Below are 23,127 nucleotides of genomic sequence, written 5' to 3'. Positions count from 1 at the left end.
CAAACTTCCTTTATAACCTCCTTTAGCTTAGGAACCACTGGACCTCCCTTGACGAAAGGAGAGGAGAAAATGCTGCCCCACAATGCATTGCAGCCGCAGCATTTGCCGTCACTCAACAGTCGGCCGTTCACGGAAACAACCGATTATGACCGAGAAATGATATCATGAAAGTTACGGTGCTTATTAAGCATTTTAAAACGTATGTGGTAAGTTGCCAAAGTGCTTTGTTTTGAACGTTCATCAGTATTATAATCAAACAGATAAATATGAACGTTAGTTTTGACTGAAATTATTAAATAAAGTCAACATTTCACAGTCTTTACTGAGCTGTGTGGGGTTGTTCAACTTTTAAAAGATGTTTGAATGGTGATATACACAGTGAGAGATGTTAAGGACTAACGTTTATAATAAATACATTTGTATTGATTTTAAGATATTTTCATAGTTCATACAATCATACGTATTGGGATCATTTGTATTAATGTGGACCGGAGGAGGGAGAGGGTGACGAGCATAAGTTTCACTTTCCTTTTTTATTTCAATTCCAACTTTGGTCATGAAGAATATGTTTCTCTGTTGTCCCCGTTCATAAAGCAAAGCAACAGCATCAGAGCACGGTGCAGAGTCTCTAGATGAGTTTACAGTAGTCCCTCGTTCTTATCCATGCTGTAGTCCGCTGTATAGAAAACTGTAGTTTCCATAGTTTCCCCATTCTCCTAAATCCTTTTGAATTCTCCTATCCACTATCCCTTAACCCCGTGACGTTTCACTCAGAGGTCAAGGAATAGGAGATAGGGTTAGAATTTAGGAGCTGATTTTTGGTTTATTGGAACGCAATCCTGGTGTCATCCCCACAGCACTTGAATGTTCCCACGGCTATGCTCTGAGTGTTTAGATAGTTAACTTTAGTCTAGTTATCTTATCTCAGTCGGTCTCAAACTGTTTGGTCACCATTTATGAGAATAAATGAAAAACAATTACGAAATACTATATGACAGTAAAACAAGAACACAGTTTAAAAGGGGAGTGATTCGTAACATATCCATAAAGAAAAAGAAAATCTGTGAACAGTTCTGTTTCATATGGGTGTTGAGAGATGTATCCGAGCTTCATGCAAACATTTATCTATTCACACGATTCACACACACGACCCAGTTCCGCACCAACAAAGCTGATTAAGTAACCCAGTATTATTTTATCAATACAAAATATGCATAATCTGTATGGTTTGAAACTGAAGTAACGCTTTATTCTGAAAACGTCCTTTTTCCGCCTGCAAGAACAGAGAGCCCTTCCCGTTTGTGTGTGTGGAGGGCGGAACAAGCTGGCCGACGGAGGGAACAAAGAACGATTGAGTGAGTATGTTTACGTTTGTTTTCAACATAATACATTTAAAATACAACACTTTTTTATAAAACTGTGACAAAGGTGTGCAACATATTCAAATATGTTTATTTACCATTCGTTAATAAGCTAATAATGGTATCTTATTTACTCCTATGTACGTTAGCGGTAACGTTAGCGTGTAGTGTTCATTAGCCTAGCCTAGCAGGGCTAATTCAAATATCTTTCAAGCGCTGCACACTTTTTCAGTGAAAGAGCCTGTGCATAAACGCCTGTTTTGTGTGTATTGTGTCCTTTTCTGGCGAACTGAATTGCTTTGAAATCTATTGGGGCAAATGTTCTCTTTGTGTTAGCAGGTTTGGCTAATAGGCCGAGCCGGTTAAGCTATCTCTGGTTGTCCCGTCAGCCATTGTAATCATTCATTGTTATCATCGTTACGTTGAATACGTTTGCCGATGTTTTTCTTGCTTCTTAATGTGTCAAACGAGTCTCTGCGAAGAGTGTATAGTCTGTGTATAGTGCATCTAATAATGTGGGTATTTTCCCGTGTATAGTGCATCTAATAATGTGGGTATTTTCCCGTGTAGAGTGCATCTAATAATGTGGGTATTTTCCCGTGTATAGTGCATCTAATAATGTGGGTATTTTCGCGTGTATAGTGCATCTAATAATGTGGGTATTTTCCCGTGTATAGTGCATCTAATAATGTGGGTAGTTTCCCTTTTACTTTGTTTCCTTCTCCAGGTTAACACATATGAAAATAGCCTCCTCTACTTAGCCCCGTCTGCAGCCACGATGTCAAGTAAGTCAACACACATTATAAAGAACAAACTAATGTTAAGTTCATTGTTGTTGATATTATGAGAGCTGGTATGTTATTGTTTGTAAATAACCAACACAATTATACCAAAAAAAACACAGAAAGGCTGCTATCAATGGTTTACAGTGTTGGAAAGTAACAATTACTCAAGTAAGGTACAAGTATGTCAAAATAGTACTTGAGTAGTTCCATTGTATCCTTCTTTATACTTCTACCCCTACACGTTTATACTTTAACTCCACTGCATTCATTTAACACTCACATTATTAACTTTTTACAAATTGAAACATGTGATTTGCTTCTATGATGATGCAGTACTGCACTACCAATATACACAATTACAAACCAGTATCTTTATTTTAAGTATATAAAATTAGCTCCACATTGTCAAACTACAAAATGTAAATGTCCCATATGTTTTTGTTAGTGATTTAAAACGGGATGATATAGTGTATATTATTATGTATATTGTGAAAGGTGCCATTATTCATATTGAGGACTTTTGAAACTGTAAGTATGTATAGTTAGCTGATATTACTTACTTCTACTTAAGTAACATTTCGCACTGAAGTCTTCTACTTTTAACGGAGTATTTTAAGACCATAGTATTTCTACTTTTACTCAAGTAAAGGACCTGAGTGCCGTTTCCACCCCTGATGGTTTCATTTAAAGGGATGTATCCCACAATAACTTGTATTGCTGTAGGTTTAAAATAGCAATTTGCTTTGGTGTTGATGGCGCATTAAAACAGTAGGATGAATTAGGTTGTAAGAGAAGGAGAAGAATAGTAAATTAAAAAAACAATTATATTACATAAAGAAATGAAGCGATACAAATAAAATGCCTACATTAAAAATATGCAATGTATCAGACTTTAAAGTGGAGAGCTATGTTATGCAGATTTAAAAACTGATATTGTTTAATTAATATCAAAATGTAATATGCTTTAAGATATCCAGCTTATTTGGCTTTCAAAATAATAAAAAATATGAATACAAAAAATGTATGCATATATTGACAACAGCTTGATACACACCAAGTTTTGACATTTCTTTTTTCTTTCACACACAGAGCGACCATCCTACGCCCCTCCCCCTCCCCCTGCCCCCACCACAGTAAGTGTCCCCCTCTCAGCTTTTAACGTTCAGTGGCCAAAGGGCCATGTTAGCCACACACATTATCTTGTTTTCTTTTTTTCTTTCTTGCCGCTGTACGCCTTCTCTATCCACAATTTCCTTTACAAGAGAGGCTTCTCAATACTCAAATTTCCCCTCCTCGACTCCTCGACTCCTCGGTCCTCCGGTAGTGACCCGGAAATGAATTTCAGCGCGCCATTTTGAAGGACGTCTCATTTCTCTAAATGCACACCGAGGATCGAGCGTCGAGGAGGCTCTCTGGAGGAGCTATAACCGAGGATACACTGATGGTTCCTCCACGGCTCCTCCGCGGATGCATTTCCGGGAACGGTGGAGGCGTGACGCACGGCCGGACTTATCTCAGCCAATGACAGCTCTGCATGCATCCCCTGGATATTATTTTAGAAACTGCTCTCATCGCAACGCGATGTTTACAGTGAGAACAGCTGTGAGGCCCTGCAGAAAGCAGAGCAGTGTGTAAAATAAATATCACTCAGTATAACAGACCTACTCTCTTTATTTGCTTTAGTTTAGTAGATATATACAAACAAAGAGTCGATATTTTTCTAAAACCATTTAGTGCTTCACATAATAAAATACACAACGGCTGTAGCGTGTGTGTGTGTGTGTGTGTGTGTGTGTGTGTGTGTGTGTGTGGTGTGTGTGTGTGTGTGTGTGTGTGTGTGTGTGTGTGTGTGTGTGTGTGTGTGTGTGTGTGTGTGTGTGTGTGTGTGTGTGTGTGTGTGTGTGTGTGTGTGTGTGTGTGTGTGTGTGTGTGGTACAGTGTGTAGGTGTGTCCTGTACAGTGTGTGTGTGTGGTACAGTGTGTGCGCAGATGCGGCGGACAGACAGGTCTCAGTTGGTTTGGTGTCCTCTGCTTACTTTTAATACTTGCAAATACAACTTTTGGCCCGTAATTTCAATTCCCCATTTCAGCGACCAGAGAGAGGGGGGGGATATATCCAGTCTCTGATTGTGTTACGTTATTATGAGAGTGCTCTCATACTTTAAATTGCATATATTTATATAAATATATTTGTGTGTGTGTGTCCGCATCTGTAGCCTGGTATTGTCTCATTATACCGCACTCTCAATGAATTCAAAGTACATATGTGGGGGAACAATGTTCAGCTGATCTAACAGAGATTATAAAATATGACAAAACACTCGACAGCTGATGCAGCTGTTGCCACGTAATAATGAACGGACGTCGCTCAGAGGAGAGGAGTTCTCATTTCTTTAAACGTCTGCTGCTTCCCCTCCTCTCTCCTCGGTTCCCCTCCTCGGTCCTCCGCTCGCATCTCCTGTGGGCGGGACTAAGTCTCGAGGAGGGGAGTCGAGGAGGGGAGTCGAGGAGGGGAAATTTGAGTATTGAGAAGCCTCTAAGGCTTTCATTTTGTTTCTTTCTCTGTCTGAACACAAAGAGGTGTCCACCAAGCAGTTCAGCTCTCCATCTTCACACTCACTCCTGTTTTTCCTCTCTTACTACCATTTTTAAAAAAGGCTTTTGAAGAAGAGGTTATTGTGCCTCATGGTGTATTCTGAATAAAATCAAATTTGAGATATTTAGGATGAGTACATGTGTACAGTTTTAGAGTCATCATGGTTGTTGTGATGCTTTAATTTCCTTGCATTGAGTAAGAGGCACAGCACTGTTTAAAGTTGAAATTCAATGTCTCAGTTACATGGCTTATATAATGAAACTCGTGGGGGCTATGGGAGCTTGTTGCTTGGTACATGCAACATTCCCATGTTGCCTGACATGGAAAACAAACGAGCAAAACAATACATTTATATTTTCATGTTTTTCCCGTTTTCACTTATTTGTGTTTATCCCTCTTCCTCCTCTTGTTTGTGAACCATTTCTCATTCGTGTTTTGTCTCATTTGTCTTCCATCAGCAATTGCCTACTGCCCCAGGGTTTGTGGGATACAACCCTTACAGCCATCTGGCCTACAACAACCTCCGGCTGGGAGGGAGCTCCGGAGGCTCCAGCAGGGTAATGAACTGAAGGATGGATTTGGAGAAAATAATCAGAAAAGGGGTTGGGTGCAGGATTGAAGGGAGGGTAGATAGAAAGAGTCTTGGGCTAGATATATGGGCACCGCCATGGGGAAAGGAAGCATTCTTAATAGTTTTAGAAGGTGGGGCTTATGCATAGAGGGGGAAATTGTTATGAATAAGGAAACAGGTATTTAAAGGGGCCCTATTCTGCTTTTTGGGGTTTTCCTTTAGTATGTTAAATACTGTTTTTGTGCATGTAAATGAAAAAAAAAAAATATCCCAACATCTCCCTGACTGCAACGCCTCCATAGACTCCTTTGTTTACTTCTGTATCATAAGCCGCTTTCACACCAAGTACTTTGCCGTACTTAGTTCCCAGCACTTAATTCCCCCATGGAACTAAAGAGCAGATCGCGTTCACACCGGAATAAGTTCCCTGAGGGAAGATTACGCAAATGAAGCCGCTGACGTCACTTCTTCTTCTTCTTCTGCTTTGGGTTTACTGGCAGGCCGCAAACAGCTTCACGGCGTATACTGCCACTCAAAGTCCCCGGAGTTGGGGACTGGCTTCTACTGAAGCCTTCCGAGTAACGACCTGTCCACAGGGCGGCGTGCGTTGAAGCTTCAACGCTTCTGTCCATTCACTTTGAATGGGGTGACGTCACGCCTTGCCAAACTGCATTGTGGGAGCGTTGCCCAAAAGTTCAAAAGTTGAACATTGCTCAACTTTTGAAGCTTCGGCGGAAGCGTCAGCCAATCGAATCATATGCCAGTACAAGCTCTAGCCAATCAAACCGCGTGCTTGTGTGTCCGGGACGGGAGATTCATGTGATTGGTTGTTGGTCGAGTTTCAGACAAGCCCGCTGGCAAGCTTCAACCCACTCCGCTGTGTGGACGCTGCGTAAATCGTCAGAACGCCGACACCTCCTCATCTCCACCTCTCCCATGTTTTTTTTTGTGTTGCCATAAGTTAGTCTCTCTGCGTTTGTGCGCTGGGCTAATGCTAATAATGCTAATGCCAGCAAATACAACGGCGGCTTCACAAAACTTGTCAGTTTTACGGGGCGTGGTTTGCAATTCTAAGGTACTCGAAAGGAGGGTCAGGCCGATTGTCGAACCTCAGATTGAGGAGGAACAATGCGTATTCCGTCCTGGTCGTGGAACGACGGATCAGCTTTTTACTCTCAAGGATCCTGGAGGGGGCATGGGAGTACGCTTATCCGGTCTACATGTGTTTTGTAGACTTGGAGAAGGCGTATGACCGAGTTCCCAGGGAGTTACTGTGGGAGGTGCTGCGGGAGTATGGGGTGAGGGGGTCTCTACTCAGGGCCATCCAATCTCTGTACTCCCAAAGCGAGAGCTGTGTCCGGGTCCTCGGCAGTAAGTCGGACCCATTTCCGGTGAGGGTTGGCCTCCGCCAGGGCTGCGCTTTGTCACCAATCCTGTTTGTAATATACATGGATCGGATTTCGAGGCGTAGTCGTGGGGGGGGGGGGTCTGCAGTTCCGTGGACTAAGGATTGCACCACTGCTTTTGCAGATGATGTGGTTCTGATGGCTTCATCGGTCTGCGACCTTCAGCACTCACTGGATCGGTTCGCAACCGAGTGTGAAGCGGCTGGGATGAGGATCAGCACCTCCAAATCTGAGGCCATGGTTCTCCGCAGGAAACCGATGGACTGTCCACTCCAAGTAGGGAATGAGTCCTTACCCCAAGTGAAGGAGTTCAAGTATCTCGGGGTCTTGTTCTCGAGTGAGGGAACGATAGAGCGTGAGATGGGCCGGAGAATCGGAGCAGCGGGAGCGGTACTGCAGTCGCTTTACCGCACCATTGTGACGAAAAGGGAGCTGAGCCAGAAGGCAAAGCTCTCTGTCTACCGGGCCATTTTCGTTCCTACCCTTACCTATGGTCATGAAGGATGGGTCATGAACGAGATCGCGGATACAAGCGGCCGAGATGGGTTTTCTCCGCAGGGTGGCTGGCGTCTCCCTTAGGGATAAGGTGAGGAGTTCAGTCATCCGGGAGGGACTCGGAGTTGAGCCGCTCCTCCTTCGCGTCGAAAGGAGCCAGTTGAGGTGGTTCGGGCACCTAGTTAGGATGCCTCCTGGGCGCCTCCCTAGGGAGGTGTTCCAGGCACGTCCAGCTGGGAAGAGACCAAGGGGTAGACCTAGGACCAGGTGCAGGGATTATATCTCTTCGCTGGCCTGGGAGCGCCTTGGGATCCCCCAGTCAGAGCTGGTTGATGTCGCCAGGGAAAAGAAAGTTTGGGGCTCTCTGCTGGAACTGCTACCCCCGCGACCCGACCACGGATAAGCGGGAGAAGATGGATGGATGGATGGTTTGCAATTCGCCCAGCCCATCAGAAATTGGAACTTTTCTCCCCAGGAAAGTACCTGCTCTCTAGCAGGAACTAAAAAAGGGGGAAAAGTTCTCATGAACTAAGTTCTCTTTTTGGTGTGAACGCAAAATCCCAGGAACTGTCGGAAATAAAAGGGAAAAGTACTCCGGTGTGAAAGCGCCTATAGTGTCATCACTACGTTACACTTGCCCTTTAATTAGCTAGCGTTCCAACACATTGTATGTGATAGGCTAAGGGGCAAGACATCTCTAAGTGGTTGACCAATTACAACAGAGCCAGCCAGCCAACCAACCAATCGGAGCAGACTGGGCTATGGTTTCAGACAGAGGGTGAAAAGAGGTGCTAGAGCACAGGCAGTATGAGGAAGAGCTTTTTGAAAATGAAAGTAATTGGTACTAAATACAACTATGAACCCGAGAATGAGTAGAATAGGCTTCTTTAAAGAAAGCGCCAGGAGGGAGGGTTACAACAGATGGGAAATAGCATTTCTATGCAGTGTAACCCCATACTCCATTGTTTGGTATTATTGTTAGGTTGCTAAATGCAATCTTTGAGCTACAGCTCTGGAGAAAATTAAGAGACCACTCCAAATCTCTAAAAGTATGGCAGCCATTCCATTCCAGTGTCTGTTAAATTCCAACACAGAGAAATGTTGTCAGTACTTGATAGAATAAAATGAAACATGTACATTTGACCCAAACACATACCTATAAATTGTGAAACGAGAATCTGATGCTGCAGTGGTCTCTTGATTTCCAGAGCTGTATATTTAATTCAACGCATACATTATTTTTGCTAAATGACCAGAAGCATGGTTATTTCTGAGTTGGTTTTTTTGTAGGAAAAAAGAGTTTAAAACATAATCAAATTATTCTGACTAATTTAGACTTTTCAATGCAAACAGAATGTTAAGTAAGATAGTCTGGTTCACCAATCTTACTTAAATACTGGAGGAAACATATACAATCATTGTGATTTAACTTTCTATTTATTTATTATTTCTATTTAATTTCACCTAAATCGCTTAAAAAAAACATGCAACAGTTTATTTTATTTTTTCCCTTTCCAAATGTCTTTGTTCTTCTTTTTTTTCAAGAGTTAAAATTCCACTCATAAGATAAAAAAACATTCTGCAAGAAATCAGCAAGAGCCTTCACCAACCAGGACGGTTAAACCTTTATGAACTAATCAAATAAATCCTTTCGTCAGTTTATAATACATTTTCATCCATGTTTTTGTTTCGGCCAAATCAAGCTCTGTCACCCGTGGGTCATATTTATAACAATATGATTTATTTATTTTATCCAGCAGTAGGAAAACCTTCAAGACCCCTTGACACATGTATGCCCTGCTTACCTACACAACTCAGACTGAAATCATGTTTAATGACAGTATTTTCTTTTGTTTCTCTAAACCTTTGTCCCTTTTTTCACTTCCCTTCTCTCCCTCCTCTTTCAAACTCCCCCCCCCCCCCCTCTTTGCCCCTGATTTCCCCTTTTCCTTCCCTTCCACAGACCTCCTCTGGGATCACCGTCCCAAAGCCCCCAAAACCTCCAGACAAGCCCCTGATGCCTTACATGCGGTACAGCCGGAAGGTAAGCAGGAAGGTAAGACACCCATCCACGGTGTCTGCTTTTACTGCTTGTCCTCCCATCCCCTGAAAAGTTGCAGGGGTGTTAGGGGGGGAAACAGCCAAGCCATGACGCCTCCACCACCACCTCAAACCACCCAGTGGTGCCTCTCCACTCTGTTGGCTCCAAGTAGCCTCCTGTGTTTGTCAACCATTAGAAAAAGAAAAGACATCTCCCTGTATTTCCTTCTGCCAGCATGATCTGCCTCTGGCTTCATTTGCTTTGCTGCTTCTCTAGTTTTTAAACATTTTAATGGCATAAAGACAAAATCTGCTCAAATCAGTTGACTTAAACCATGAGATTCTGTCTTTAGATACATTTCATTCCATCCAACCTTTTAGCCATACAAAAGGGGCTTTACCTTTTAATGCTAGATACAACCTTTACCAGTAGATCCATAATATGGGAGCCTATTTCCTCTTTCCTTTGCACTTTTCCTCCGTTATTTTGTTCACTATCTTGTAGTTACCTAACTTAGCATTTAGTGCAGCTGCCCTGCGGTGACCATATGTTTTTTTTGTGTTTGCATCTTGCGTTCATATGCAAACAAAAGGTATGGGACCAAGTGAAGGCCTCCAACCCAGACCTGAAGCTGTGGGAGATTGGGAAGATTATCGGAGGGATGTGGAGAGACCTGACGGATGAGGAGAAGCAGGACTACCTGAACGAGTACGAAGCTGAGAAGGTGAGAACCCGGAAGTGTCCCAATTACCACAGAGGTTCTCGTAGGATTTGTATTTGTGTATATTTAGTCCAGGGTATTTACGATTGGATGGAAGGGGGACGACCTCAGCCAAAACCAGAAAAAGCTTTAAACAATCAAAGCGGATCACATATTTAGTTTAATAACCTTTTAATTGCTGTAAGAAAATAAACAGTGCAAATATCTTCTAACAGAAAGAAACAACGGTCCAGGCAGGAAGTGGCATCGTCCTGCTCAGCTTGTTTTTTTGAACTCTTTCCCTCTCCCCACCTCAGATTGAGTATAACGAGTCTTTGAAGGCCTACCACAACTCGCCGGTGTACCTGGCCTACGTCAACGCTAAGAACCGCGCTGAGGCCGCGATGGAGGAGGAGAGCCGGCAGAGGCAGACTCGTATGGATAAAGGAGAGCCGTACATGAGCATCCAGCCAGCTGAAGACCCTGATGGTGAGTTGGCAAGGCGTTCATTCATGGTGAAAATGTACTACATCCAGCTTCTGGACCCCTCAAACTGCTTTTACATAAATAAGTCAGCATTTAACCATTCACACACATTCACACAGAGACAGGGTGTGCCATAGAATGTGCCACCTGCCCAGGAGACTAACATTCAAACACATTTACAGACCGTTGGCCAATTGCAGCAATTTTGAGTTTAGTATCTGGCAAAGGACACATCACCATGTTGACTGCAGCGGCTGAGAGTCAAACCACTGACCATCCAATTGGTGGAGGACCATCGTGCCTACTGAACCACAGCCGCCAATAGAGCTGCTCAATAATGGCTTAAAATCACATTTATAATGAGAAAGCACAGTTTTTAGTTTTGTGGGAGAGAAAATCCCTCTCGAGATTTTAGCCTTTGACATAAAAAGCTATCGAACACACTCCAGGAACCAAGATGGATAGAAAGTCATTAAAACACCATCATTGCAATATACTGTCCAAATACAAACTGTTCAGTTTTGATAGTCTTGTTCTACTTTCCCGAGTTCGATTGGTATTCAGAATCATTCACAATTCTACAACGCCACCGTTGAGGGGCTTTTTTCAGTTTCGCCGTGAGCAGAGTTGCAGAAACTCCAGATCTAACCGTCCCTCTGAGGCGCACTGCCTTTGGACCATCAGCATTTTCCTTTCCGGCCATCAAGCACTGGAATACTCTTCCAGTTGAACTTAAAACCTGTTCTGATTTTAACTCGTTTTCTTATGGTGCAAAAAAAATGATATTAAGCAACCAGTCGTGCCAACATTAATTACACTGTAATCTGAGTTTTTTTTTTTTTTTAACTGTATTGTCATACTATATCTTAGATATTTTATTTTGAGTGTATTTGAAGTGTACTAAGTATTATGTTCGTAACCTAAGCTGTACTTAAATCAGGTTTTAAAATAGTTTGACTGATGGAGATCATGCAATGTTATTGATTGTTATGAACCTGCCTGAGGACCACAGATGGAAATGAGCTATTAGCTATAATCTGGCATATTGCATCTCTTCTCTTTGCTGAGATTAATGTTTTTGTATGCATGGTCCTTCTATAAAAAAAAAAACCCGCATAATAGGGCCTCTTTAACCTGCTTCCCCTTTCCTCTGTCTAGACTACGATGATGGTTTTTCGGTGAAGCACACGGCAGCCGCTCGCTTCCAGAGGAACCACCGGCTCATCAGCGACATCCTCAGTGAGATCGTTGTCCCCGACGTCCGTTCCGTGGTCACCACCGCCCGCATGCAGGTCCTGAAGAGGCAGGTCCAGTCTCTCATGGTGCACCAGGTAGGTCCAACAGACATACTCTCTGCTTCAGGGAGGCCTCTTCTAATCATGCATTATGTTTTAGTCGAATGTTGGTGAACAAATGTCAAATGCACTTCAGAGACTCACCTGTGATTTCCTTTGTGCTTCAGAGGAAGCTGGAGGCAGAACTTCTGCAGATCGAGGATCGCCACCAAGACAAGAAGAGACGCTTCCTGGAGACCACCGACTCATTCAACACTGAACTCAAGAGGGTACAGCAGCACACTTTCTATCGAGATACGGCCGAGTGGCGGGCAAAAACGATGCATAACCACAGATGCATGCTGGTCATCTACCCCTGAACTAAATGGAGTAGTGCAGGTCCTGAAACCGTAGGCTTGATTAGAAGCCTACGTGTATTACATCAGTAAATACCCTACTGGAAAACACCTTTTTAAAAAGTGGCTGAATGAGACGATCGAACGCCATCATTCCGCACATTAGCCACCTTTAGCTTAGCGATGGTGACGTGAACTCCTGTGACCATGATGTAGTTCCTTTATAGCAGTGTTTCTCAAACCTTCTCATGCCAAGGACCACTCAACCAATTAAAAAATACTCGCGGACCACCTAACTCCACAAATATAAAAAAACACATCGTTTTTCTAGAACAGATTACAAATCGCCTGAAAATGGTACAAACAAGGGGCAACATGTGTGATGAAGGTGTGGCGCTGGGCTATATCATCCATTGCGGAGATATTCCCGCGAGAGTGTGGAAAACATAAATGTTTATTTATTTCAAATGTGAAATGTTACCAATATACTCACGGACCACTAGGGGGCGCTCACGGACCACCAGTGGTCCGCGGACCACACTTTGAGAAGCACTGCTTTATAGCCTAGCATAAGCGTTTTACCTTCAACTAGTATCAGAGTGGTGTCAACATGAGGAGATGATGCTGCTGAGCAAAAGTGTCATGGAATTGCTGAGTCCAATAGACTATCCCATTGCTATTGGTCCGGGAGGCCAGCTTCTGCTTCGGCCTTCAAAAATACGTCATCGCTGCAACACGACATATGATTACCGTTAGCATTGAAGTCTTGCATTCTGATATATTAAAGACAAAAGAAGAGCGTTTCAGACTTAATAAACACGTTTGCATTCAATCTCGATTGATTTGTCGATTGAGTTTTTCTGAAGCCGTGGTTTGATCTGTGTTCTGTGTGTCTCCAGCTGTGCAGTCAGAAGGTGGAGGTGGACATGGAGAAGCTGGCAGCAGAGATGGCTGCTGCTGAGGAGGCGGCCAGGCGCCGGGCGGAGGAGAGGGAGCGGGAGGCGGCGGAGCAGGCGGAGAAAGCTGCTCAGCAGGCGCAGCAGGAGGAGGCTGCCGGGAACAAGGCAGCAGAGCAGAGCAGCGATAACGCGAGCAGCACAGCTAATGCAGCCTCAGGGACGAAGGAGGAGGACACGCCCACAGCCATGGAGACAGGTACCCCACGCTGTGTGATGTTGCTGAACCCTTAAAAAAAGAAATCTCACATCCAGAGTGTGCTGCTGTGTTTGTTTCCAATGTTAAAAGTGTTCAAACTCTCTGATCTAAATCAAACCCCCCCCCCCCCCCACAGATGAAGCAGCGCCCGCAGAGCCCTCCTCCGAGCCCCAGCCTGCTCCACCTCCCCCATCTGACCCCCCCTCTGATAAAGGCTCGCCTCCCCCTGAGCCCCCCAGGGAGAGCAGCACTCCTGTGAGCAGTGACGACAGCAACAGCAGCAGCATGCCCCCCCCTCCCTCAGACAGCGCCCCCGGAGCAGCAGCCCCCGATCCCCCTGCGGCTCCGGAAGCATCTAACCCCAACGCGGCGGCGGCTCCTCCACCTCCTCGCTCCGCCTCTGAGGAAGCAACCCCTCCACCACTAACACCTATACCTCCCCCCCCCAGCCAGCAGTATGACGTGTAGCAGACTGTAAGACACGCAGTGGGAACTATAGGACCCCCTTGCGTGTATGGTGCGTCCATCTTCACACATCCTGTGAATGAGGGTCTGATGGTGTGGTTAATAAACAGTTGGCATGCCTTTCATGCTCCAGCCTCGTGAAGGGGGGGGGGGGGCAAGGGAACCCTGTGAATTCCTCACACACAGATTCTCACATCTAAGAGGGGCTATTTTTGTTGGTAATTTGGGTGAAATATCAAAAATCCGCTCGCTAAATCTCTTCACGTGTTTCAGAAGACTTCCTCCTCTGACACCAGGAGGAAGTCATGTTGTTCATCTGTAGCTCAAATGTGAAGCTCCCACTGTGTAGACTGTACTGTTGGCTCCCTATTGTGAACCCGGAAATGTTGAGTACCCCACAGTCTTTATGATCACTAACTGCGAACTTGCATATGTTGGGCAATTTGCACCATTAGCACGAGTTGCATGCAGACAAGCGGACATTTCATGATCAGCAAAGGCAGTTTTAACCAGAAGATGGCAATTTCCTCTCTGTAGATTTTGATGAAATGTGGGTTGTTTTTTGAAGATCTGGGACTCTGGATCATTTGGATTGGGCAGGTTGCTTATTTATTTGAAAGATAATTGTCCCCAGTAGAGGCTATCGTTCTCCTCTTGTGCTCTCTATTTGCACTGGTCGCAGCACTTCTCATGGTAGTCTAGATCAGCGCATCGGGGGCACAAAGATGGCAGAAATTGAATCCTCAATCACCCAGAAGCACTCGGGGGATGTCCCGATCGGCAGAGCCATTTTTGCACTATTTTCCACATGGGCTATAATGTAATGAATGAAACTGATGCTAATTGTGCAAGTTGCCCAACATATGCGAGTTAGCATCTGGAAGTTTCTATGTTCTGGGGACCCGTGCTATTCATTTCTAACACTTTGGGGTACCCAACATTTCCCGGGTTCACGCCGCTGACAGGAAGCCAGACACGGCTCGGTGTCGATGTAGAAACCTTGTAGTGAACTTCAATCTGCTGCTGCAGCGGTGGAGGAGTTCATCACTCCCCCCCCCCCCCCCCCCCCCCCCCCCCAGTCTAAGAACCTCAGACTTTTCTAGTTCCTCAGTTTGTGTGATTTCTACTGCTGTTACCTCTTCTGTGTTTTTAGAGATCTAGTGGATCCTTTTAGAATGTTATCCTCAAATGAAGCCTTCGTGATGAATCCAACGCTATCTGGAACATTTTGACTGGTACGGATTTCAATTGTTGCGCCGCACTTTTTCTGCACGGTTTACTCAATCCTGCAGGAAAAAAAAGACAGCCGTTTTTAAAATGTGGGCCAAAGATCATGATGTGTGGAAGACGTCTCCAAGCGGCTCTTTGATGATAAAGGGAGCTGACGTGGATTCATCTCATGCACTCTAAGGTCTGTTTTACATGGAGATGCTGTGAGGCTGTTCCTGCTGTCGATGCATTTTAACACCAGAGGTCACGCCCCCCCCCCCCCCCCGATGTAACCTCTGCATTGAAAGGACTGTTTCTTACTCCAATCGGACTGTTTTTAGAATACGCCTGTTTTTGGATCTTTCTTTTTTACTGTCAGGACTTATCTCTCCAAATAAAGATGGTTTCTCAGTCGATGGCTGTCGGCTTTCTCTTGCTGGATCTCTGGCCCTTTTTTTATTTATTGGACATTAAATTAGAGTTGGAAATAATAGAAGCGCACGATAAATCATAGTTTGGAAGCTACACAGATGTCAACAAGCTACAAAGGACAGCGAGTTTAAATAAAACAACTTGATACAGTTTTCAGTATCATAAGTAGGATGTAAGAAAATAGATATAGAATATTTAAAATATCACAAATAATGTAGCATGGAAAGAATAATATCAAGAAGAACGATGTAGATAATTGTTGAAAATATCACACAAAACCACAGTTTAGTATTTGGAACATTTGGAAAAATAAACGGAACAATTTGTCCAAATATTAGAAAAACGACATAAATATGTTGAGAATATAACAGATCCACGCATTAGACATCGTCCAAGATATCACCCAAAGAAACAAAGTCTAGTTTGTGGTAAAAGAATGTGAGGAAACACCACAGTGTAGTATTTAGTAGCTGCATCGTATGTCAAGTGACAATTTAGATGAAGTCATATCATCTGAGTTGTAGATGAAATTGAAAGTGTTGCAGCAGTGTAGTAAGTAGAGTATGTGCAACAGGAGAAGAACTATGTGGCACACAGATGTGATTTGTTCATTTGAAGTAAAAGAATGTAAGGCTAGTGATGATCCACAGCTCGACACTCTACCGTCAGCCGGACGGCAGTGAGCAGAGGTTTGGGAGGATGATCCCTGTTTTGCTTTCTGCTGATTTGCCATGCTTTTTTCAAATGAGAATCCCATGTACATACTTTAAACTCCCCTTTTCAATGATGTGTCCTTCCCCAGCAGATCCATGTCTGCAGATGTGTCCTAATCACAGAGAAAACAAGAGAAAGACAATTATGAATCGTATTAAACAGTGTTTCAAAGTGATGACTGCAGAATGTAACTAAGCCTTACAGACACACAATCGCTCAAGGATTATTTAAAATGATGTACTGGTTTTTGTTTTTTAAACTAAGCATGCATTTGACAACAAAACAAAAGTCAAGCAAAAGGCTGCTGTCCATTTCTGATTATCTTATTATTGGATTAGAATAAGTGAAATACACTTTAACCTTAATAGAAGTCATACAGAGATCTTGGCTCTGTTATAGATACATTATACGTTCTATTACATGTATAAGTAGACCAAAGTGAAAACATTTAGACAAGTATTAGCCTACAGTCCGGTGGGATTTATAAATGGTACCCTGGCCTGACATGCAGCTGCTGTTTGCTTTATTTATGTTATACTCTGACATTTTGCAAGGTTTTTCTGTTTATTAAACTTGGGGACAACATTTAAACCTTTTTGTTCAGCTCATGCTCTTTGAAGTAGGGCTGAAGAGAAAGCCTATTTGCAATATTTCCACGAGATTTGATCATCTTTTATTTAGGTTAAAGTGTATTTAATGTATTCTGATCCAATAATAATAAGACAATCAGAAATGGACACCAGCCTTTAGCTTGATTTTTGTTTCACACACACACACACTGCTATTTCAGCTCCATGAAAACATGAATGAATATGTCAAATAGAAACAAATTATACTCACTTACTTACTTCAATCAATCAATGTTTATTTATATAGCCCAATATCACAAATGTTACATTTGTCTCAGTGGTCTTCACAGTGTGTACAGAATATCAGTATGACAATACGACACCCTCTGTCCTTAGACCCTCACATCGTACAAGGAAAAACTTCCGGAGAAAACCCAGTTTAAAGGGAAAAATGGGAGAAACCTCAGGGAGAGCAGCAGAGGAGGGATCCCTCTCCCAGGACGGACAGACGTGCAATAGATGCCGTGTGTAAATTGAAAAGATAATACATTTGCAACATAGGTAGTCCAGATGTTTGGAAATGCATGTGTGTATAATAGGAAGATGAATCCACGAGGATATCCATCCAGGACCGATGATCCAGGACCACAGCCACGACTCAAGATCCAGGATCGAGATGCAGAACACAGGACCGCAGGATCATCCATGACTCCGGATCCCAGCGTATATAGACACCAAAAAGAAAGACATTTGGGGAAGCTGGGTTAATCGGAACATGAGAGGACACAGGTATAGACAGAGAGAAGGAAGAAGTAGGATGTCCCCCGACAAACTAAGCCTATATCAGCAAAACTAGGGGCTGAATCTAATCAGCCCTAACTATAAGCTTTATCAAAAAGGAAGGTCTTAAGCGCACTCTTAAAAACGGATAGGGTGTCTGCCGCCCGAACACAAACTGGAAGCTGATTCCACAAATGTGGAGCTTGATAAGAAAAGGCTCTGGCTCCCATTGTACTTTTAGAGATTCTAGGAACAACCAACAACCCTGCATTCTTGGAACGCAATGCCCTAGTAGGACAGTAGGGTATAATGAGTTCTTTAAGGTAAGATTACTTTAATAATATCATTGTGTGATTTGTATTTGCTAATGTTTATCTATATTTACTACTTCTCACACTTCTTAGCACAAACCAATGATGGTCCTGATCAGTGGCGAGCCTTGACTTTTATACCTAGGCCCTCTGACCCCCCCCCCTTCCCTCGAGAAAAAAAAGAAGAGATATTACGTCACAGCATATACATCAGCGGAATATCAAAACTGAGGCCCGAGGTGCAAACCGCATCAATGACAGCGACCCTCTACCACACAGAACAACACCATTTATATAAACACCTATCATGACAGGGCACCCACAGCCAAGTAACAATTACAAATGAATTAAGTCGGCACGGCGGCCCGCATTGAAAATGACTTAGGCCTACCTTTGATGATCAAATCACTGAAACACAAAGTCCATCCTCCTGTCCTTTGGATGAAGCACTTGCGGGTCATTCAGCTGATCCTTTGCCACTCCAGTTTATCATTGAAACTCAATCTTGAAAATGACTCGGTTAATAATTTCGCAACGATGTCATCACTATCACTGAAGTGAGCCATCATGAACGAATTTATGCTAATCATAAATCTATCGATCATAAATCTATCGATTAGATTTATGATTCGAAAATAATAAAAGTAGGGTAGACATGTGGATATTATCCGGCTGAACAAAACGTGCATTTATCTAACAGGTTCGTTTTCCACAGACCTTATTTCGAGCTATTTTCCAAAATCCTATGGAGAAATCCCACTGCTTTCTGTCGAGGGAATCCGAGCGAAGCTTACTTCCGGGTTTTAGGACGCGTCACTGCACCACTTGCATAGACCTCACAGCGGGCGGAACTTGTCATAAAGTCCGCGAAAATAAAGCCCGCCCATTTAGAGGGAAGATATGATTGGTCAATTGTACTGTCATATGACATTACTCTCTCGTTGAGTTACTATAGAGAGGCGAAGTCACGCCCATCTACTTCCGGCCCATGGGACCCCGGAAGCGAAAAATTAACATTGAATTCAATGGAGAGAGAAAACGTATCTTTTGATCCCGTTTGAATTGTGCCACGAACTACACATATGATGTTTGTCAATCTTAAACAATAAGTTCCATGTCAAAAAAGTCACATTTTGTCGTAAAACTGTTGAAATATAAGACTATGAAAAATACGCGACTACAAAGACTACAAATCCCAAATCCCATTCTGGCTCGCGTAAGTGATGTCACAGGCGATAATGCTCCAAGTGGTTGCGACTCGTAATTAAAGCGAAGAAGAAGATCTCATAACTGATTTATTCCCTCCAATAAATAAGAGATTGCTAAAAATAAATTCACTTTTACAAGATGCCTGTGTGCTTTGTACCAGGTTGTAATCACATAAGTGATCATACCACTTGCTCGTTCTATCGATTCCCGTCTGATGAAAGGACCAGGAGTCGCTGGATCAGACATATCAGGTAATACACATGTTGTGCATGGAACATATAGTCAAGTTAGCTACCTAGCTAGTAGCGACGAGTAGCGAGCACGTTAGTTAGCATTACATTACTTAGCCTTGTCATTTTTAGTAGCCTTACCATGAAGTTATTATTTTATTACATGAAGTAAGAGTAGATGGTAAGTATTTCGTGAAACATTTGAAGAGTAGCCTACTGCGCCATCCACCGGGTGCTAAGGAAGCAGTCAGGGAGAGTCGAAGGCAGGCAGGGAGCTTTGCATGACATTCTTCTGGACGTGTTTCATTGTGATGACAGTAAGGGTGAGTCAATCTGTTTGTTGGAAAGACAGTAGTTGAGTGATTACTGAGAGAAAATTATTAGAAGAGATAATTATTCAAAGTGTTGTTACTTTAAAGTGTTGTTACTGACCTTTTTCTCTTTTGTTTCCTTTCCCTCACCTGTAACTGCTGAGACCCTGAGGAACATGCACACTGACCTGCTCTGGCAACCTGATTTCCACTGTACGTAATAGTATTTGGTTATGGTATATTATTTATATACATCAAAGGCACAATGCACCCCCCAGAGACACACATGTATTGAGTGTGATATTGTGCATAGGTCAAGTGAAATCATCTTTACACACTAGAAAACTGTAGGAGCGGCAACTTGTTTTGAAATTGAATTTTTAATATCCGATAATAAAGTTGATCTGTTTTCTTTATTCTTCTCTCTTCCCAGCTCCATCCATCACCATGCTCTGTTCCTGCAGGTCCTGCTTGCTAATCATTATGCTCATATGTTTTCACACAATTACAAATAAAGTCAATGTATTGTATGACATGAAGTTGTGCTTCATTCGGAGTCAATAATACATTCATTCTGCCTTCAACTGCACAATGACTGTGGACTGCACCGACATCCATGTAGCTGCCCCCCAGTAAGATGAACCAAGCAAAGAGGGTCACCATCATGCCTAAGGACATCCAGCTGGCCCGCTGCATCCGCGAGAGAGGGCTTAGACTGACCTGAGACCAGCACACCCAAACACAACGGCTCTTTTAAGAGCCACCTACAGTTTCAAAGAGTTGCAATCCTACGTTATTATAATGATCAAACCGGTTCATGTGTCACTTAGTTTACTGAACCGTGATGAATGAAAGAAATTAGTGAGGTAGTGGTTTAAAGAAGTTACAAAGACATTAATATATGAGTGACAGGTCAGTGTAAACACAAGCTTCTGTCAATTATGGATCATTCAAACTATATACAAATAATATGTAATAAAGTTCTAAAACAAGTATTCGGTATATTCCTTGATAGCTTTTGGAGAAGGTTGTTTTTAAGTTTACTAAAATCTATCGTTTCAACGGTTTCACTTTATAAAAAGGAACAGGTGAGTAGAGCATCATTGAGTTTCTTATTCTGTCAGTAAATTATCCAAATGAAATGTTTATCATTATTTTAGTCAACCCTAAACAAATTGATTGTACCTTTTTAATAATGACCTTACATGGTCGGCAAAGTTAAATTAACTTCAATCAAATCTGTTCTGAGAAAAAACTAATAAATGTTTAAAGATAGGAACTTGCCATCCCACTGAAAAACAGTCCGTAGAGATTTAAAGGCGTAGTTGTAGTTCAGTCCAACGTTTCATTTGGATTCATTTCTCCAACAGTCAACTATTTTCATAAAGAATATATATATTTTTCAAAGTCAACTTTATTGTCAATCTTACTCAGTTTGTGTTTATAGACAGAGAGATCAAAAAGACGTTTCCAACAATCCCAAATACGAAAAATTAAATTATACAATTTACAGATATGTAATGTATACAAATATATATATCCTATATACATCATCATGTATAATGATGGTGTATGATGTAGAAGGAAGTGTGGTAGATAACAAGTAAATATAGAGTTACATACAGATCCATGTTACAGCAAAAGATGGAATAACTAAGAAACTCGCAGTATAATAATAATTACATGCAACAATTAAATAACTGCTCAGCATCTCCCCCACAATCCCAATCTGCTGTGTCCTGTTTTCCTCCCCTCTGCATAACACCCCATCACACATACGGAACACAACGCAGAGTCTGAGGGTGTTAAGAGTATGTTTATTTAAATGTCCTCCTCTCTACTGGCCAACACAGGGAGCATATGATGGGTGTAGAATGTTTCCAGGAGGAGGAGATTTCCATGCCATGCAGGGTCTTTGGGGATGAGGATGATGATCGCCTCCTTCGTGGTCCACACAACAAAGTAGCAGAGACTCCGGTCTGTGATGTGCAGCTGCCCTTGGACTGGTGCCAGTATGGGTGATATATGACCCACCCTCCTCACGGAGACAGAAGGATGGTAACTGGACTGCCTCCACGATGGTCATGTTCATGTCACCAAAATCCTTGAATCTACACACAGCAAATAAACTCAAATGACACAACGAGATGTAAAAGGAGATCACACATACAGTATAGACTATATAAAACTGTCCGCTTCAATCTGAAGAGCAACTAAAACAAAACACGGGAGTGTACCTTGTTCTTGTGAACACTAATGTTATCCACAGCATACACAGAGACCACGAAGTTCTTAAGGAGAAAACTAGTTACTAAAACAAAACACGTTAGTGTACCTTGTTAGCTAATGTTAGCTAGCTGACATTAACGTTACACATTGCACTCATATTACTCACCGAAACCTTGTAAAGCCGGTCTGACTAACTCCCCTTTCGTGTATGTACAGCTCTCAACGTGTCCAGACTTGTAGTGATTTTCACCTCATTTTATACTTTTATTCTCATTCTGAAAGAAACAGGTGAAATTTGCTAACGTGACGGCCATCTTTGTGATGGTGACGCGTATTGTGCGAGACCAGAGACCTGTAGTTCACTCAGCGGTTTCACACAAAAAATGTGTAACTTCACAGTTTTACGACACATTTTTATTTTTTTGACTTGCAAAATATTCTTTTAAATTGACAAACATCATATGTGTCATTCGTGGCACAATTCAAACGGGATCAAAAGATAACCTTTCTCTCTCCATTGACTTCAATGTATAATTTTACGCTTCCGGGGTCCCATGGAGGCTCCCGGAAAGGGAGGGACTTCGCCTCTCTATAGGAAAATATTCTGAGCATGCGCAGTGTAGTTTTTACAGTCACCAACCATTGATTAGAGTCTTAGACAGTAAGAGGGAGGGGCAGGATCGGGTTTTGTCCCACATGGCTCTAAACAGCTCAATAGGCACACACTGTAGACACTAATTAGAAGAACACAGACTAAAACAGAAATGTACAGACGAATCATATGATTAATCATGATCTTAAAATATATTTAATATATTTTCTAATGCATTTTTTGCATTTTTTTGTAATCATTATTTTTAATACTTTCTGCTGACACTAGGTGGGGCTGTGACCTGCCCCTAATGACCAGTCGCCACTGGTCGCTTGTAAAGAGAACCCCCAGCCATCATCATTTTTATTTGGCAATATTGTCCCTATCTTTTTCAAGCTTCAATAGAAATGTAGTCTTCTTATTCTAAAACAGAGCCCAAATTGTTTTAAGTCGCTCACAATATTTGGTGCTGGCAATTCATGTTTTTTCTCCAAGTATTCAAGTAAACAGGGACACGCCTTCCATCAGCTTTGTATCTGGATAACAAAGATTGATGTAAGAGTGACTGCAGGCTTCTACGTGTTAATTTGCACACACCTCACACACACACACACACACACACACACACACACACACACACACACACACACACACACACACACACACACACACACACACACACACACACACACACACACACACACACACACACACACACACACACACACACACACACACACACACACACACACGTATCTGCCGGTCCTTGGCACAATAAAGGTAAACAACCTACAACATGTCAATATAAAACAATAACAAAGTATCCGAGTACTTTCTGTGAGTACTCTCC

At 42.6% G+C, this 23,127-nt stretch overlaps 1 protein-coding gene across 4 annotated transcripts; it reads left to right on the top strand.

Annotated features, from left to right (window-relative positions):
* The first annotated feature begins 1,280 nt into the window (after nucleotides 1-1,280).
* On the top strand, nucleotides 1,281-15,355 carry LOC117451254 (SWI/SNF-related matrix-associated actin-dependent regulator of chromatin subfamily E member 1-like). 4 transcript variants are annotated; one of them, XM_071203930.1, is made up of 11 exons: nucleotides 1,281-1,355; nucleotides 2,089-2,146; nucleotides 3,236-3,279; nucleotides 5,201-5,299; nucleotides 9,178-9,270; nucleotides 9,848-9,979; nucleotides 10,273-10,444; nucleotides 11,600-11,772; nucleotides 11,904-12,005; nucleotides 12,971-13,226; nucleotides 13,363-15,355. In XM_071203930.1, exons 2-11 carry the CDS (start codon nucleotides 2,140-2,142, stop codon nucleotides 13,692-13,694), a joined length of 1,410 nt encoding a protein of 469 aa, XP_071060031.1. In that variant the 5' UTR covers nucleotides 1,281-1,355; nucleotides 2,089-2,139; the 3' UTR covers nucleotides 13,695-15,355. The 4 variants fall into 4 exon arrangements, with proteins under 4 accessions (XP_071060031.1, XP_033945352.2, XP_071060030.1 ...); XM_034089461.2 differs by having other exon boundaries at nucleotides 2,060-2,146; XM_071203929.1 differs by having other exon boundaries at nucleotides 1,286-1,355; nucleotides 2,060-2,146; nucleotides 9,178-9,258.
* Nucleotides 15,356-23,127: the final 7,772 nt, after the last annotated feature.

Source organism: Pseudochaenichthys georgianus, chromosome 8 (genome assembly GCF_902827115.2).
Source record: "Pseudochaenichthys georgianus chromosome 8, fPseGeo1.2, whole genome shotgun sequence".
In the NCBI taxonomy this organism is placed as follows: Eukaryota; Metazoa; Chordata; class Actinopteri; order Perciformes; family Channichthyidae; genus Pseudochaenichthys; species Pseudochaenichthys georgianus.
This window is presented reverse-complemented; position numbering and strand designations above follow the sequence as displayed.

What these genes read in the sequence shown, in the direction of transcription:
- LOC117451254 (XM_071203930.1), top strand. An exon ending in CTCCCCCTGCCCCCACCACA is followed by an intron (nt 3,280 to 5,200) that starts GTAAGTGTCCCC and finishes GTCTTCCATCAG; the next exon opens with CAATTGCCTACTGCCCCAGG. An exon ending in GCCCACAGCCATGGAGACAG is followed by an intron (nt 13,227 to 13,362) that starts GTACCCCACGCT and finishes CCCCCCCCACAG; the next exon opens with ATGAAGCAGCGCCCGCAGAG.